At 41.3% G+C, this 17,612-nt stretch overlaps 1 protein-coding gene across 1 annotated transcript in view; it reads right to left on the bottom strand.

Annotated features, from left to right (window-relative positions):
• Nucleotides 1-17,612, bottom strand: part of SLC24A3 (solute carrier family 24 member 3) — a 568,031-nt gene that overhangs the window by 36,355 nt on the left and 514,064 nt on the right. The window contains exons 9-12 of the mRNA XM_077486207.1: nucleotides 15,263-15,316; nucleotides 13,771-13,904; nucleotides 10,982-11,142; nucleotides 9,039-9,309 (exon numbers count right to left, since the gene is read on the bottom strand). Of these exons, the coding sequence (XP_077342333.1) occupies nucleotides 9,039-9,309; nucleotides 10,982-11,142; nucleotides 13,771-13,904; nucleotides 15,263-15,316 (620 nt within the window). The remainder of the gene's footprint in view (nucleotides 1-9,038; nucleotides 9,310-10,981; nucleotides 11,143-13,770; nucleotides 13,905-15,262; nucleotides 15,317-17,612) is intronic.

The following is a 17,612-nucleotide window of genomic DNA, read 5'->3' as shown; positions in this document are numbered from 1 at the left end:
GCTTCCCTGAATAAATGAGTTTTCAAGGATTGCCTAAAGGTGGACAGGGTAGGAGCTGACTAAACATCCTGGGATAGGGAGTTCAAGAAGATGGAGAGGCTCCGGAGAAGTCCTGGTGGCGAGCATGGGAGGAGGTAACAAGGGAGCTAGAGAGCAGGAGGTCTTTGGAGGAGCGGAGGGGACGGTTTGGGTGATATCTGCAGATGAGGTTGGTGATGTAGCTGGGGGTGATGTTGTAGATGGCCTTGTATGCTGTTGTTAGTATTTTGACTGTTATATAATGGGGTAGGTTAAGCCAGTGAAGGGATTGGCAGAGAGGAGCAGCAGTCACGGATCAGTTATTGAGGTGTATTAGTCTAGCAGCAGCATTCAAAATAGATTGAAGGGGGGCTAGCCTGTATAAAGATAGGTCAGTGAAGAGGGAGTTTCAGTAATCAGATTAAGTAAGTTGACTAGGACATTAGGACAAATACTGTAGCTGCTGATTTTTAATATAATTATACTTACCTGTCCAGGGATCCTGCGATTTTCTCACCTGAGCCGTTTCCTCAACTGGCTTCAGGTGCAGGCGCCAGCATCTGTAGTAAGGGAAATAGGAAATGAAGCCTTGCAACTTCACAGCCTGTTTTTTCTACTGCGCGTGTGCATGTTGCACTATGCCTTGTGCATTGTCCCATAGTCTTCTGGGACCTGTGAAGTGTCCCAGAAGACTACGGGAGAAAGAGGGGGACTGAAATTCCAGGTCAGTTCGCTGTGGCAATTTGAGCCAGAAGTGAGAGTGGGTACCTGTCAAAACTGGGTACCCACTCTCTCTTCCACCCAAAAAGTGCCAAATGTGGCAGTGGAGGGTGCAAACAAGCAGAGCTTCCCTTTTTGGGTGGAGCTCCGATTTTAAGCAGATATCTTAGTTTCTTCCAAACTGTATTTTTTCTGTGTTGTATTTAACTGCTTCAGGCTGCTATTCTATAGTATGCTTAAATCTAGTGGCAGTTTAGGGCCATTGCATCTTGTCTACTTATTTGGTATCTTCCTTTGTTCTCCCCTCCTGTTTAGTGCTAGTTAGTTCAGTCCTAGCTTGACCCTCGCTACTTCTTCCCTACTTCCCTCAGGCCTGGGTCACACCTATGCATTTTTAGTGCATTTTCAGTTTTGCAGAAACACACTACAGTCCATTTAACGTGGTTTCCTATGGGTCACATTCAAATCTGTGCATTTTATGGAAAGGGCCAGGATTTTTATTCAATTTTTTTTGGTTCCATAGACTTCAATGGTTTAAAGATGTGTATTGAAAAATGCAAAATGCACCTGCAATATGCAAACTGCAACCTGTACAAGTGTGAATCAGGCCTCAATTAGTGTTAGTTGTTTCCAGAGACAAGATTTAGAAAACGCATTGGGGTTGATTTACTAAAGGCAAATATACTATGCACGGTAAGCACACTTGCTCCAGAGCTTAGTAAATGAGGTAAAATTTAATTTTGCAAAAAATACATAATCACACGCAAGGAAAATAAAAAACAGCATTTTTGCTTGCACATGATTGGATGATAGAAAACAGCAGAGCTTTCCCTCATTTCAGAGCTTCCCCTCAGATCGTAATTGCACTTGCAGCGCACAATATATTTGCATTTAGTAAATCAGCCTCCCTGTCTTCTTACACTTCAAAAGACTGGAAAAATGTTCTCTCTACTGCATTTAGCTTTAAGGCTTTTTGTTAAATAAGTTTGCGACATGCCAATTGGAACTGCCAGAAATCTTGAAAGATGGTAACCTCTTGTTCTCTTTGCCTCTGCTAAATGTTGCTGGCTAGTATTTTTCCCATCCATCTTTGTGAACTACAAAATACCTCCCACGTATGTTATGGGGAAAAGGAGAGGGGTAGGTGTTCTATAGTGTTGTACAGTACCTGGGTGACAACATCGCTACTCCATAGCTACAATGTGGTGTGTGAGTGTTGTCCCCTTAAGACCTGGTTCACAGCTATGCAGATTGCAGTTTGCACAGTCCAGGTACATTTTGCGTTTTTCAATACACGTTTTTGATCCACTGAAGTTCAAGGAATCAAAAAACAGAAAATAATCCCTGGCCCTTTCCATAAAATGCACAGATATGAACGTGACCCATAGGAAACCATGTTAAATGCACTGTAGTGTGTTTTTGCAAAACTGAAAATGCGCTAAAAAATGCGCAGGTGTGAACCAGGCCTAAGACAGAAAATGTGATTTGCAGGATCATCAGGTACAAATAAAGGGAAAAAAAAAAACGGAGAAACAAATAAACCACACTACTACTTATAAGGTTGGATTCACACCTATGCAGTTTTAGTGCTTTTTGCATTTTGCAGATTTGCACTACAGTCCATTTACCATGGTTTCCTATGGAACACGTTCTGTAGTGCAAATCTGCAAAATGTAAAAAGCACTAAAACTGCATAGGTGTGAATCCAGCCTAAGGACTGATAAGCTGCACTATATACATTTTTTCTTCCTGGGATTGGATACATTTTAAATGTGTTAGCGCCTTAAAATATGATCCCGATCAAGACTGTACGCAGCATTTGAGAGGTTAATACCTATGATGTCTGTCCTGTGGTCAGGAATGCCACATGTCTGTTTTTTATATGGACAGTCTGTAAAATATAGGCAAAATTCCCTGCTTAATAATGTTTGATTTGTGCCCGTTACATTAATGACCAGTAAAAATGCCCTGGTTACATTGGCAGTCAGTGAAAATGTTCCTGTTAAATCAGTGGTCAGTGAAAATGTCCCTGTTGAATCAGTGGTCTTTGAAAACGTCTTTGTTATATTAGTGGTCAGTGAATGCCCCTGTTACATTGGTGGTCAGTGAAAATGCCATTATCACATTGATGGGCAGTGATAATGTCCCTGTTACATTGGTGGTCAGTGAAATGTCTCTGCTACATTAGTGATCAGTAAATGTTCCAGTTACAATGATGGTCAGCAAAAAGGCCATTATTACATTGGTGGTCAATGAAAATGTCTCTGTTACATTAGTGATCAGTAAATGTTCCAGTTGCAATGATGGTCAGCAAAAAGGCCATTATTACATTGATGGTCAGTGAAAATGCCATTATTACATTAATGGTCAGTGAAAACGTCTCTGTTACATTAGTGATCAGTGAATGTTCCAGTTACAATGACGGTCAGTGAAAAGGCTATTATTACATTTGTGGTCAGTGAAAATGTCTCTGTTACATTACTGATCAGTAAATTTTCCAGTTGCAATGATGATCAGCAAAAAGGCCATTATTAAATTGATGGTCAGTGAAAATGTCTCTGTTACATTAGTGATCAGTAAATGTTCCAGTTACAATGATGGTCAGCGAAAAGGCCATTATTACAATGGTGGTCAGTGAAAATGTCTCTGTTACATTACTGATCAGTAAATGTTCCAGTTACAATGATGGTCAGTGAAAATGCCATTATTACATTGATGGTCAGTGAAAATGTCTCTGTTACATTAGTGATCAGTGAATGTTCCAGTTACAATGATGTTCAGTGAAAATGTCATTGTAACGTTGGTAGTAAATGAAAAGGCCTGGCCACAAGAGGGATTTGCAGATTTTAGAGTACTCTCCTTCCAACTGCCACTGACGCCACTGATGCCAGGCATTCATCCTTCCACCTATCACCAAAACCAGACTTTTTCTGATCACTGACATCCGAGCATTTCCCCCACACTGTACGACTATATGGGCCATAATTTTCCTCCCAGGGACCACTGATAACAGGTCCTTTCCCCCTCTAACCCCTAACACTGGGGCTTTTCTGCCCTGGCAAAATGTTGAATTGCCTTTTTACATAACCGGACACTGTTCTAGTAATTATTTTTTTCATGTGCTTCATTTCTAATAGAACTGGGAAGAGCCAAAAGACGAAACGGCAAAAGTCAAGCAATAAAGCCCAATGCTTTTAGCAGAAAGAACAACTATCTGATATCATTCCAGAAAAGCTGTGAAAACTCTGGAATCTATTTTCCACCAGAAGGAATACAGCTAAAGTGGCTTAAAGTAAAACCACAGGAAAAATCATTACAGACTCACTGGCCTACAGTCACTGAATTCCTAACTTTATTGTAAACATTTTTGCTATTGTAGGTTGAGAATCATACTTGTTTATTTAATAATGCTTTTTAAATTTCAAATCCAGCCAATTCCTGGGGTCTGTATACATTTTAGCTGCCATTCATTTCCTATAATACTTATATGTATGCATCTGCTGCCATCTAGTGGCCGCATATAAGAAATTACATAATAGCATAATCCTCCACACCTGTTCTATCACCAAAAAGTATTGGGACGTCTGCCTTTACACGCACATGAACTTTAAAGCAGTGGTCATCAACCCTGTCCTCAGGGCCCACTAACAGGCCAGGTTTTATGTATTACCTTGGGGAGATGCAGACTCGAATACTGCAATCACTGAGCAGCAAATGATATCACCTGTGATGTATTTCAGTTATCTTGCAAACCTGGCCGTTAATGGGCCCTGAGGACAGGGTTGATGACCACTGCTTTAAAGGCATCCCAGTCTTAGTCCATGGGGCTCAATATTGAGTTGGCCCACCCATTGCAGCAATAACAGCTTCAGCTCTTCTGGGAAGGCTGTCCACAAGGTTTAGAATTGTGTCTATGGGAATGTTTGACCATTCTTTCAGAAGCACATTTGACAGGTCAGGCACTGATGTTGGATGAGAAGGCCTGGCTTGCAGTCTCCGCTCTAATTCATCCCAAAGGTGTCCCCACTCTAATTCATCCCAAAGGTGTCCTATCAGGTTTAGGCCAAGTTCCTCCACCCCAAACTCACTCATCCATATCCTTATGGACCTTGCTTTATGCACTTGTCCAAATCATTTGCTGGAGGGGGGTTTATGGTGTGGAGTTGTTTTTCACGGGTTGGGCTTGGCTCCCTTAGTTCCAGTGAAGGGAACGTCAGCATACCAAGACAATTTCATGCTCCCAACTTTGTAGGAACAGTTTGGGGATGGTCTCTTCCTGTTCCAACATGACTGCGCACCATAAAGACATGGGTGAGTCCGGACCTTAACCCGATAGAACACCTTTGGGATGAATTAGAGTGGAGACTGCGAGCCAGGCCATCTCGGCCAACATCAGTGTCTGACCTCACAAATGTGCTTCTGGATGAATGGTCAAGCATTCCCATAGACACACTCTCCTAAACCTTGTGGACAGCCTTCGCAGAAGAGTTTAAGATGTTATTGGCTGCAAAGGGTGGGTCAACTCAATATTGAATCCTACGGACTAATGCCCCACACACACGGTCGGATTTTCCGATGGAAAATGTGCGATCGGATCATGTTGTCTGAAGATCCAACCGTGTGTGGGCTCCATCGGACTTTATCCGTCGGATTTTCCGACACACAAAGTTTGAGAGCAGGATCTAAAATTTTCCGACAACAAAATACGATCGCATAAATTCCGATCGTGTGTAGACAATTCCAGCAGACAAAGTGCCACGCATGCTCATAATAAACTAAGAGACGAAAGCTATTGGCTACCGGCCCGTTTATAGTCCTGACGTACGTGTTTGATGTCACCTCGTTCAGAACGATCGGAAATTCCTAAAACTTTGTGCGACCGTGTGTATGCAAGACAAGTTTGGGCCAAAATCCGTCGGAAAAAAATCAGACGGATTTTGTGGTCGGAATGTCCGACCGTGTGTATGGGGCATAAGACTGGGATGCCATTGAAGGTCATGTGCCTGTAAAGGCAGGCGTCCCAATACTTTTGGTAATATAGTCTATCTATCTTTCTATCTATCTATCTATCTATCTATCTATCTATCTATCTATCTATCTATCACATCAATGCAGAGTTGTCTGCAGCATTATACATGAGAAAATTGAAGTTTTACAGGAAATCCTGGCAAAACTTTAGCTGGCTGCTATGCTGCAGAATAGATTAGTCTGTAACATATTATCCTTAAAATCACTAACTGAAATGTGGAACAGAATTTTGGGTGGATGTCTGTTTTATATTCATTTTATTGGGTTATAATTCACTCCTGTATTAAGACCCATTGACTGACATTAACTGGCTCGCCTTGCTCAGATCAGGTTGTCACTATTAGTTACTCAAGGTTATCTTTCTAAGACACTAAAGAACAATACTCTTCATTAGATTTCACTTTTCATCTACAGTTCTTTGAACAGCCTGACTAATGAAAGATCATTGCTGACTGGTTTCTGTGAGATATAGCACTAGAAAGACAATTTATGAACGCACTCAACAATCAATTTTTATAATTCTGTCTGCTGTTAAGAGAAGGAAGGAGAAATCAGACTAGTTGCATCCAGTTGCATAAAAATACAGTCTTCAAAGTCTAAAGCCTCGTACACACAATCGGATTGTTTGTCAACAAAACCATGAATTTTGTCTGAAGGACGTTGGCCCAAATTTATCTTGCATAAAAAACACAATTGTTGGCCAACAATCACGAACATAGTGACGTACTACGTTGTTTTTCAGCTCTTTAGCGCCACCCTTTGGGCTCCTTCTGCTAATTTCGTGTTAGTAGAAGTTTGGTGAGTGTTGATTCACGCTTTTCTTTTCACACTTTTCATTTTGTGCTTTTCAGTTCGTTTCTGAATGGCCGTTTATCAACCAGACATGTTGCGGAATCGGAGGAGATAACGTGTTATTTATTATTGGCCTTGGAGTTATTGCTTTGACATTATTTTTTTGGTTGAATAATGATTTGATTTGGTATACTTTCTATATTTTTGGATGCATAGAATGCACTTTTTGGTTAAGTTCTAGTGGCAGATAGCATGTCTAATTGTATTTGTTTTCTTTTTTTAATGCACATTAAAAAAATTGTGTAGAATAATATTTGGCTATGTGTTTTACTTCAAATGACAGTTTGGGAGTCGGCAGTTACATTTAAAAAAATACAATGTAAACTTAAAGCGGTAGTAAACCCGCAATTTATTATTATTTTTTTTTAAACCTGCAAAGCAAAATGCATAATGAGCTAGTATGCACCGCATACTAGCTCATTATGAAATACTTACCTTAGAACGAGGCCCCGACATCTGGCCCGATCCACGCCAAGGGAGCTGACATGCTCCCTCAGCGTTTCTTCCGGGTATCGCGGCTCTGGCGCTGTGAGTGGCCGGAGCCGCGATATCGTCACTCCCGCACATGCGCGCGGGAGATTTCATTCCGGCCGGCCGGCCACTGCCGGATTTTCAGGCCGAGAACCCCCTTGTGCGCATGCGCCGCTGCAGTCAGCGGCGCATACCGAGGGGAATATCTCCTAAACCGTACAGGTTTAGGAGATTTTTTTTTACCTACAGGTAAGCCTTATTATAGGCTTTCCTGTAGGTAAAAGTTAAAAATTTGGGTATACAACCACTTTAACAAGGGACACCAACATAATTGTATCTTTGATCTTAGAAACTAGGGGTTAATGGTGTTGTGGTAATTTGCCGAAAAAAAATAATAATAATAATAATATTATTCTTGATAAGAAAAAAAAAAGGCATAAAAATATTATTCTTGATAAAAAAAAAAGGCATAATAATATTTCTTGAAGCCCAAAAATGTCAGGACAGTACAAAAAATACCCCCTTTTGGATAGTATACAGTCCAAGGTATTTAATAAGAGGTATGGCAAGTTTTTTGAAGTTGTCATTTATTTTGTCACATTTCTGGGGGAATTAAATAAAACATTTTTTTTCACATTTGTTTTTTTTACAGTGCAGTAAAGCGTCATCATATGACTGGTTTAGCGATGATCGGGGTTGCTGACTGGTAACAGTATGTTAAAAAAAAAACTGTTTTTAAACATTTATTCTCTTTTAACAATTTTCTTTTTTACATACTGTCATCAGAGTAGTTCAGTGTCACCAAAGTGACAATATACCACTCTGGGTGATCAGGGATTTTTTTTTTACATTGTGATTGCTTTTAGGTGATCATCACTGTTATAAGCAATTGTTTGAACTGCCATGAATGGTTTTCATTCATGACTCATTATTTACTGTTGTGATGCTGTGATTGTCCACAGCAAATCACATGGTACAGAGTGCTGTTATTGGCCCAGATGAGATGATCTGATACAGATGTGATAGCTGTGGGACAATCACAGCAGCCCAATACTAAGCAATTTGTCATGAATGAAAGCTAATCATTGAAGTTTTTCTTACATGTTATCATGTGATTGCTATGCTTGGTCATAGTGATCACATGATACCCTGGCCACTCAGAGCAGCTGGGTACCGAGCACTGTGATCCACTGTGTCTGTGGTGCCTGGGGATGTAAATGGTTAATCAACAGGCAGCCTTAGCTTTTGTGGATAGGCATACCTCTTAACTTTTTGAGATTGGAACAAGGGACACCAATTAGCAAAAGTATGTAGGCATAGGACACCCCCCCCCCCCCTACCCGCTATTGCCCCCTTTAAGGAAAATTTTAAAAAAAATAGTTAAACTACTACTAATTCACAAATGCAGCAATTTAGAAATCAGATGAAAGGTTTAGTCCGTGAAACACTTTTTTAAAGGTAAATAGTGCATTTTATATACAACTATATAGATCAGATCAACATGAGGGACAAAGCAGTAGGAAAGAGGGACACAGGGACTTTGTTCCAAATTAGGGACAGTCCCTCAAAATTAGGGACATTTGGGAGCTATGGATAGGTCTGATCCAGAGGTTGGTGTATCAAACCTCTGCAGAGAGCCCACTGTTTCCACACACACAGATAGGGTTCCATTCTACAACATGCTGGCAAGGAATAGACTTTTGACTCTGGTACTGTGGTTGCTTTTAAATGCAAATAACCTGTATGACTTTAAAGACCTTTTGTTTTGATGCACAACATTTAAACGAAAAGTTAAATTTGACTTTAAGCTAACAATAGGATCATTTTATACCATTATTTTCCAAAAAGATCTAAAATATTAGCCTTATATGATGGGGAAAAGCAAACCAATATTTCATATATGTACATTTTCAAGGATTTTCAACCAACTTGAACATAACGGGACTTACAGGGAAGTTCAAAAGGTGTGAAAGGCCCATCATTATCATCATCTTCTTCTTCTTCTTCCTCATCATTTTCATTATTTTCATTGTCTTCATTTTCATTTTCAGTCTCATTGCCAGCTTCAGCCACATCTTCATCTTTTCTGGTGCCATTGGCATTTCTCTCTGTTGAGTTCCCCGGGCCAGTGCCATTCTCAACTGCATGTTTAATTGGAATCTTGATTGAGACTTCTGACTCCCCATTAGCATAGCCCCGGCTGTTTATCAATCTCTGCCTCTGCAAGGGAAAATAACAAAAGGTAGGAATTTGCAACAAAGTTGGTTAAAATCCTTGCAATGTACACAGATCATCCAGAGGGGAATGTTTTATTCTCAACAAAAGTGGAGTTACTCTTTAAATAAGCTCTCGCAGTCCTCTGTAGTTGTAGTTACTGTGGAGCAAATGATCTTCAATTTTTACAACAGATGCTCTGAATCTGTTCAAGCTATTCTCTCAGCAGTTTTGCTCAACCTGCTCCTGCTTTATGCTTTACATTTACATAAAAAAATAGAAAGCAGGTAGGCTGCAAAGTCACAGCTCGGAGGGGGAGCAGGGTTTGCTGAGACAAGGCAGGGAGCAGGATGAACTTAGCTGTAAACATTTAGAAAAATGTGTTCAAGCTACAGAGGTCAGTGAGGACTTGAAAAGCACATTCATTTCTTGTTAAAAATCTACAAATGCTTGAATTGCCCAAAGCCAGGCCACAGGTTCACTTTAAAGGCAAATGGGAGGACTTATTTTCTGACCCAATGCCCTTCTCCTTGCAGGTCATATAGATAGCACTACCAAAGGTAAGAGTCTTCTACTTTCCAATCCAACAGAGAAACCCCTGCTCTACCTAAAATTCCAAACAGAAGTTATTTACAGCAGTGCTGTATATGTATGAGTGTGAAATTAACATTCCTTTGAAGATTTTTCAGCTTTTGTACATACTTGCAGATGTTAACATATAAATCTGTTATACATTTTTGTTGTTTTATTTTTATTTTTTTAAGTGTTTTTAATATGGATGCACCAATACCAAGCATTTGTGCGAGTGTCAGTACTCGAACAAATGCTCCCAATACTGAAACTGATACTTTGTGGTGGGATTTGCGTGAATACAAAATGAATGGGTGCAAATCGCACTGCAAAGCGTATGATTTGAACAGGAATGTGGTGAGATTTCTGTCTGAATTGCATGCGATTTCCCCCACTGCTCCTGTTTGTGTGTGTGTAGAAAGGAAAAAGCCCCATCTAGTGGGCAGTTTAAAAAAAATGTTAGAACTCAAAGTACATATCTGGCCACATGCAAAATAATCTACATAGGTATCCCGGTCCACCGATGATAGCAAATCACGGCCGCTCGAGGTGCTCACAGGGCTGGAGGAGATGTAGAGGCGGTCTGCTCCCAAGCTGAGATCACTTCCGCCCTATTAACACACGGGGTCCCAGAACTTGTCCTCCAGCCCTGTGAGCACCTCCAGCGGCCGTGATTTGCTATCATTGGCGGACCAGGACACCTATGTAGATTATTTTGCATGTGGCCAGATATGTACTGTGAGTTCTAACATTTTTTAAACTGCCCAATAGATGGCACTTTTCCCTTTCTATACACACACACACACACACACACACACATAAGCAGTGGGGGAAATCACATGTGATTCGGACAGGAATCACACCGCATTCCTGTTAAAATTGCATGCAATTCTCTGCAATGCGATTTGCATCATTTTCTTTTTTTGAATTGATGCAAATTGGACTGCAAACTATCCGTAACTTTGTATTGGCAAGTACTTGACTCAAAGTATAGGTACTCGTACACACGGATAAAGAAATGGTATCAGTGCAACCCTAGTTATTAACCCTTTGACATATATACATACTGTTACTAGTAGTATAAAGTACATGTTTCTAAAACACTTACCTCATTAATCAACATACGACTGGCCATAGAAAGACGAGTCTTGGGAGGGAAATGGCTTGTTATCATGATTCTCAGACCAGCCTCAGAGAATGATAATTGATGAGGATATGCTGACAGGATCTCATCTACCATGATCACCGACGTTTTACGATGGAAATTTCCTGTAAGCAAGATCAATACAGAGCAATAGGCATGGAGTCATAGTTTTCACTTTTGTGTGAGTTTAATCTCCACAGAATTTGAAAACACATCTACATGACTTGAAGCCTACAGGCAGTGGCAGTGCCAGAACATGTTCCTTCCTGGTGTCTTGCCAGAACCCAGTGGTGTATTTAGGTTTTGTGCTGGCCTAGGCCTGACTAAACTCTTGCACCTTCTAATTTAATATGACACAACCCTTCCTATCAAGGCAACACCCCTTCCTGTTTAAGACCCACCCTGTCATCTTTGTGGGAGGAGGACAGATGGACACCATGGGAGGAGGACAGGGGGGTGGCGTGGGAGGAGAACAGGGGGACACCATGGGAGGAGGAGAATGGGATGTCGTGGTAGAAGGACAGAGAAGAATGCCACATATTTTGATTTAGGGGAGAGTGGGTAAGGGGATATGTGCTGGGGGGTGCTTTGGGAGTGGAGAGGACTTGTGCTAGTAGAGGGGTGGGTTTGGATCCCTCCCACTAGCACAACATGTCCTCTCCCCTTCCAAAGCACCACCCAGCACAAATGATCTACCACCCTCCCCTCACTCCATCATGTGTGCATCTGTGTTACCTGCCCCCCCACTCTTTCCCGGTTACTGTGTTCCCGCCCACTGTAAACACAATGCACAGATCTCAGAACAGCAGTGTGGCTCTTGCAGTGTAGTCATGTCCCTCCTCTGTGGCTCCTCCTCCTCCTGGCTGTATACAGGAGAACTTTGGACCTGAGGAGGAGGATCTACAGTGATCTGTGTGAGGCTATTAGTGGATAGAGAGGTGTTGGCTGCCACAGAAAGGGAATCGGATCCACGCATGTGGGACCTCGGATGGCAGATGTCCCGGGTGCCCATCAGGCCAGGCTCCGGGATTCAGCCCGAGTACCTTAATAGTCGGTGCGGCCCTGTGTGCGGGGGGCGGGATCTGGGAGGAGGGGACTTTTTTGTGTGCGAGGGGCGGCTTTTTTGCCGCCCCACCTGCAAAGTGTTGCCCTAGGCCTGGGCCTTGTCGGCCTAGGCCAAGACACAGCACTGCCAGCACCTAAAGTGGAAGAAAAGCCTGAAGCCTCGTATACACAGTTAGATTGTTGGCCAACCAAGTGTCTGATTTTTGTCGTAAGGGTGTGTGCCAGGATCTTGTCTTGCATACTAACGGTACACAACTGTCGTGCCACAAACATAAACGTAGTGACGTACTATGAGGAATTTCAGCTCTTGATCTTAGGACAACAGTCTGTCAACAGATAATCCCCTGCCAACAATCATACCGTGTGTACGAGGCTTTGGGCAGCAGCAGCTACTCATTGACACAGAGGAGCCAGAGCTGTGGGATCATACGACCAGACCAGAGTGGATTGAAAATAGGTAAGTACATTTTTTTTATACAGGTTAGGCAGGATAGGTAGGAGTAAGGGTGAAGGAACATTTTTAAGAATAGTTAGACTGAAAATGATATTAAAGGCAATGTTGTTTTTGTTTTGTTTTTAATAACAAACATGTTATACGTACCTGCTCTGTGCAATGGTTTTGCACAGAGCAGCCCTGATCCTCCTCTTCTCGGGTCCCCCCGCTGGCACTCCTGGTCCCTCCCTCCTGCCGAATGCAAGGGCAAGCAGCTTGCTATGGGGGCACCCAAGCAGGCTCGCTCCTGAACTGTGGTTCTGTCTGTCCATTCAGACACAGAGCCATGGATTGACCCTGTCCCCTCTTTCACCTCATTTGGCTCACTGGCTTTGATTGACAGCAGCACATGCTGCTGTTTCAGCCAATGAGGAGGGAGAGTCCTCAGAGAGCCAAGGCTCTCGTGCACATCTCTAGATCGCGATGGGGCTCAAGTAAGTATTAGGAGGGCCCTGCTGCACACAAAAGGTTTTTCTACCTGAAAGCATTTTCACCTGGGTAGGTAAAGCGATCCCCCCCGCTGAGCTATTGTGTTATGACACGGGCACTGCCCACTCGCCAGAACACTCTGGTCAGCATTTGCAGATATTGGTTGCCAGCACTGATCAGGTGTTGGTTTTCCAGCATGCCTGTTCAACAGAAGCCAGCTGTTCTGCCGGTTTCTGTCGGACAGTCTGATGTACACATGGGCTGAACTGGAACTGGATGGACAGAAAATGGAATCCTTTGTATACAGTATACTGTCTATAAGTATTCTGCCTGGAGTCCAGCTTCAATTTTTTCAGTAGTTTCTGCCAAGAGTTCCCATGAGCTCCTTACTCCTCTTCCCAAACAGAGCCTAACTCCTCTTAAAGCATTCTCCATAATGTACAACAAATGATCATAAAGACAATCTAGGTGAAAAAAGGAGTAAATGCTACATGAGTCATCTGCTCTTACTCAAGATGGCCACAGTCAGAAATGCTAGGGGTGTTTTTCAAAGTGATTTCTCAGCAAATTAAAGCATGTGGACACAGATGGATGGGTGAGTTTGCTTTAAATAATAACAAATTAAATATAATCTTATATCATTTTAAGTAGTTGGACTTTAAATTTCTCTTTGAGGTAAAAAAATAAACCAAAAAAACAGTAGGTGCCAATCTGTTCATTTCTGTAATATATAGTGCATGGTAAAAAAGCAAGGGATTGCTATTACCTTTTTTGAGTAAGACCACAGTTGCGTCACAGTTTACATTGTCATCTAATTCTGCATTACTTGCTAGTCCATTTGCCATGTTTGCCGCTCCCTTTGTTCTCTTTTCAAAGCACTGATGTATGGAGGAGTTGAACCTGAATCAAAATATTCTGAATTAGTCATAGTCAGAATGCCCGGGCAGTCACTATTCAAATAACACTGATATGATCACCAGACCAATTAACAAAGGGTTCTGCCACAAATTAACATGAGCACTTAAAATTACCCATATTCAAAAGTCGAGATTTGCAATATTATTGCATCTGAAATCTGTAGATGAACATTCCTTGTGCTGTCCTGCTCTAAAAGAATGTGTTTCTAAACCTTGCCCCTCATCAACTGCCCCATTTGATGCTGAGAGTCCCCAGTAATGATTTGGAATCATACGGGTTCATCCTCATCATAAGCTTTGTAATCTATGATATAATGATCACAAGCAGGCTACTGATTCATTTAAAAGAAAATAATTGCCACTGCTGCATTTCGAGTGCAGGGTGCTTCTGTTTAACACTATAATTGTCAACTTCAAAGACAGTATGTAACAAAATCCCAGCTATTCTTGAATTTCTCATGCAAACTTGTGGAGCATTTCCTGACTATTGAAAGACTTGCCTAGGCACGTCTGTTATAGTTTGATATCTGTAGTGTGAGATAACCAAAGCACATGCTGTCCACTCCTACCTCTGGTAACTGCTGTGTTCAGAGGTTTGAAGTGTCTTCCTACAAACTGTAGTGAAAGTTGTTAATGTCACTACTCACTACTGTACTGCTCATAGTTCTTCTGAGGTTCTGCAGAAGAGGAAGCTGTACCCGAGGCCCTTCAGTGCAAGCATCTCCCTGCTTCAATCTTTTGGTGGATCTGTGCTTCCTTCTTATCAGTAGACTATTGGTCATCAGGGTTGTGGGACTGACACAAACAAGTAAAGCCTAGCTACTCTACCAAGATCTACGTCCACACCAAGACACAGCATTGAACCAAGCATGGTAAGTCATTTCTAAAGGAAGAAAATAACTGCAGGGGATATTGTGTAAAACTGATGGCTGGTTCTTTGTCCTCATCTTTTTTGGCCCACATTGCACAGTATAGACAGTATTTAAATGTTCTTAAAGGAGAAGTGTAGCCAAAGCTTGTTTGGCTGTACTTCTCCTATGGATCACAGGAGTGCAACAAATTGCACTCTTGTGATTTGTTTTCAGAAGAGAGTGGGCTGAAATCCGTTCTCTGCTGACGTCACAGAAGTTGATCCATGCACCGCGTCATCACGACAATCGAAGTCTGTAACCGCCAGGTGCCTGGACTGAAACCCATCTCAAATAAGCCCAAACCCATACTTAAATAAAATATACTACCTTAAACAAAAATTTTCCATGATATGAAATGTGTAACTGTTACTGGGAATTGTTTAAGATTAAAAAATAAAAACAGTAGTCAGAAAGATATATCATTACTTACTTCATTATGAGGATGTAAACTGCATACATTAGAACCAAAATCATAGACTCCCACCTTCAAAGAGATACAATAGGTTAAAAAGAGCTTAGACAGAAAAACAAGTCAAATGAGGGCATCTCAATAGCACAAATAATAGACACATATCACATTTTTATTTATTTATTTATTTCAAAACCTCCTATATCCTTCTGACAGGCAGGGACCATGTTGATGTTAATGTAAAAATCAAACATTATGGTGGTGCCCTTTACATTGTGTTGTTTTGTGGCACTACACACCTTTCTGTCAAGTATTTGCATTTAAGAGGGACACCACTGAGCCTGTGCCCTCTCCATCTGCCCAGCATACCTCTGCCACCTCACTTTCAATGACAGAATAGGGTTCAGCCAAGCTTCACTCTCCTGTACCATGCAGCTAGGCTATGGCATCTTAGATACTTTGGGAAACCAACTGGGAGCTAGATAACCAAGCCATGTACACCCTCACTCCTGAAGGACCTGTCACCTAAACCAGGTACCACGCTTTATGACAGGCTACTATGTACTTTACACTAGTTACTAGTTACCCATAGCAGCTGCATTCCTCCTTCAACTAATCTTTCTGATTTAACCCATGAGTAGTGGCCTTGCTTCATACCCCACATTTGGTATACCGACCCTGTTTTTTTATATGCCAGAAATCATCACGCATCAGACCAAGCTTATAACAGTTTGGCAACTTTTACTGTTCTTCTTGCAGAACAGGTAACAGAAAAAAAAAACATAGCCCAGACCCTAAGCTAACTAATGGTGGTGGCTCCTCAGGCATACCCTTACAGGTGTTAGTACATAACTGGTGATCTCCAATGGCTGGTAGTGTCCACCGAAACCCCAGCATCTTGTGGTGTTTGAGGCTGGCTCTCGAACTCCCGGTCTCCATGAACTTGGTATGTTCCCTCACTCTTGAGCCCCTGATGTGGCCCCTGGAACTGGACCTTCCCCCTATTTATGTACCACACATGGTATGTGGAACACCAGCCCAAAACCAAAAAGCCTGGGAACTGCGGTACTAAGCAAAAACCCTTTCGCAAGCCCGGGCAAGACTGTAAGCAACTTGCTTACAAGTGCAGCATCCCAAACCTTACTCTATATTTAGGATATGGACCTTGGTCTATTAAATACTAGATTGTCTCAAATTTTATATATATATATATATATATATATATATATATATATATATAGATTAGAATGTTATTCTTCCAGACACACTTTAGGGATAAGTAATAGATAAATGTAAAGAAAGAAATGAAAGAATAGAATCCATCTTTGGTATATAAGAACACTTAGAAGGACAAAGGAAATGTCCACGTTCCGTTTAGCAATATTGTGTCATAAGGCAAATTTTGGATTCATTGTCATATTTGGCATATAGGTGTTAATTTACTAAAACGGAAAAGTGTGCAAAATCTTGTGCAGCTCTGCATAGAAACCAATCAGCTTTCAGTTTTTTTTTTTTTTGTCAAAGCTTAACCACTTCAGCTCCGGACCAATAAACACCTTAAGGACCAGAGGTCTTTTTGCAATTTCGCACTGCGCTGCTTTAACTGGTAATTGCGCGGTCATGCAATATTGCACCCAAACGAAATTTGCGTCCTTTTCTTCCCACAAATAGAGCTTTCTTTTGATGGTATTTGATTGCCTCTGCGATTTTTTTTTTTGCGATATAAATGGAAAAAGAGCGAAAATTTTGAAAAAAAAAGATATTTTCTTCTTTTTGTTATAAGAAAAATCGAATAAACTAAATTTTAGTCATACATTGAGGGCAAAATTTATTCAGCCACATGTCTTTAGTAAAAAAAATGTCAATAAGCGTATATTTTTTGGTTTGCGCAAAAGTTATAGCGTCTACAAACTAGAGTACATTTTCTGGAATTTACACAGCTTTTAATTTATGACTGCCGATCTCATTTCTTGAGGTGCTAAAATGGCAGGGCAGTACAAATCCCCCCCAAATGACCCCATTTTGGAAAGTAGACACCCCAAGGAAATTGCTGATGGGTATGTTGAGCCCATTGAATATTTATTTTTTTTGTCCTAAGGGATTGAATAATGACAAAAAAAAAAAAAATTTTTTTTACAAAAAGTTGTCACTAAATGATATATTGCTCACACATGCCATGGTTATATGTGGAATTGCACCCCAAAATATATTCCGCTACTTCTCCCGAGTATGGGGATACCACGTGTGTGGGACTTTTTGGGAGTCTAGTCGCGCACGGCACCCCGAAAACCAATCACCACCTTCAGGATTTCTAAGGGTGCAAATTTTTGATTTAACTCCTCACTACCTATCACAGTTTCGAAGGCCATAA

The sequence above is a fragment of the Lithobates pipiens genome, unplaced genomic scaffold, assembly GCF_037356315.1.
Source record: "Lithobates pipiens isolate NorthernLeopardFrog02 unplaced genomic scaffold, aLitPip1_a1.2 Scaffold_18, whole genome shotgun sequence".
Lineage (NCBI taxonomy): Eukaryota > Metazoa > Chordata > Amphibia > Anura > Ranidae > Lithobates > Lithobates pipiens.
Note: the sequence above shows the minus strand (reverse complement) of the source record. Positions and strands in the feature narration are given on the sequence as shown.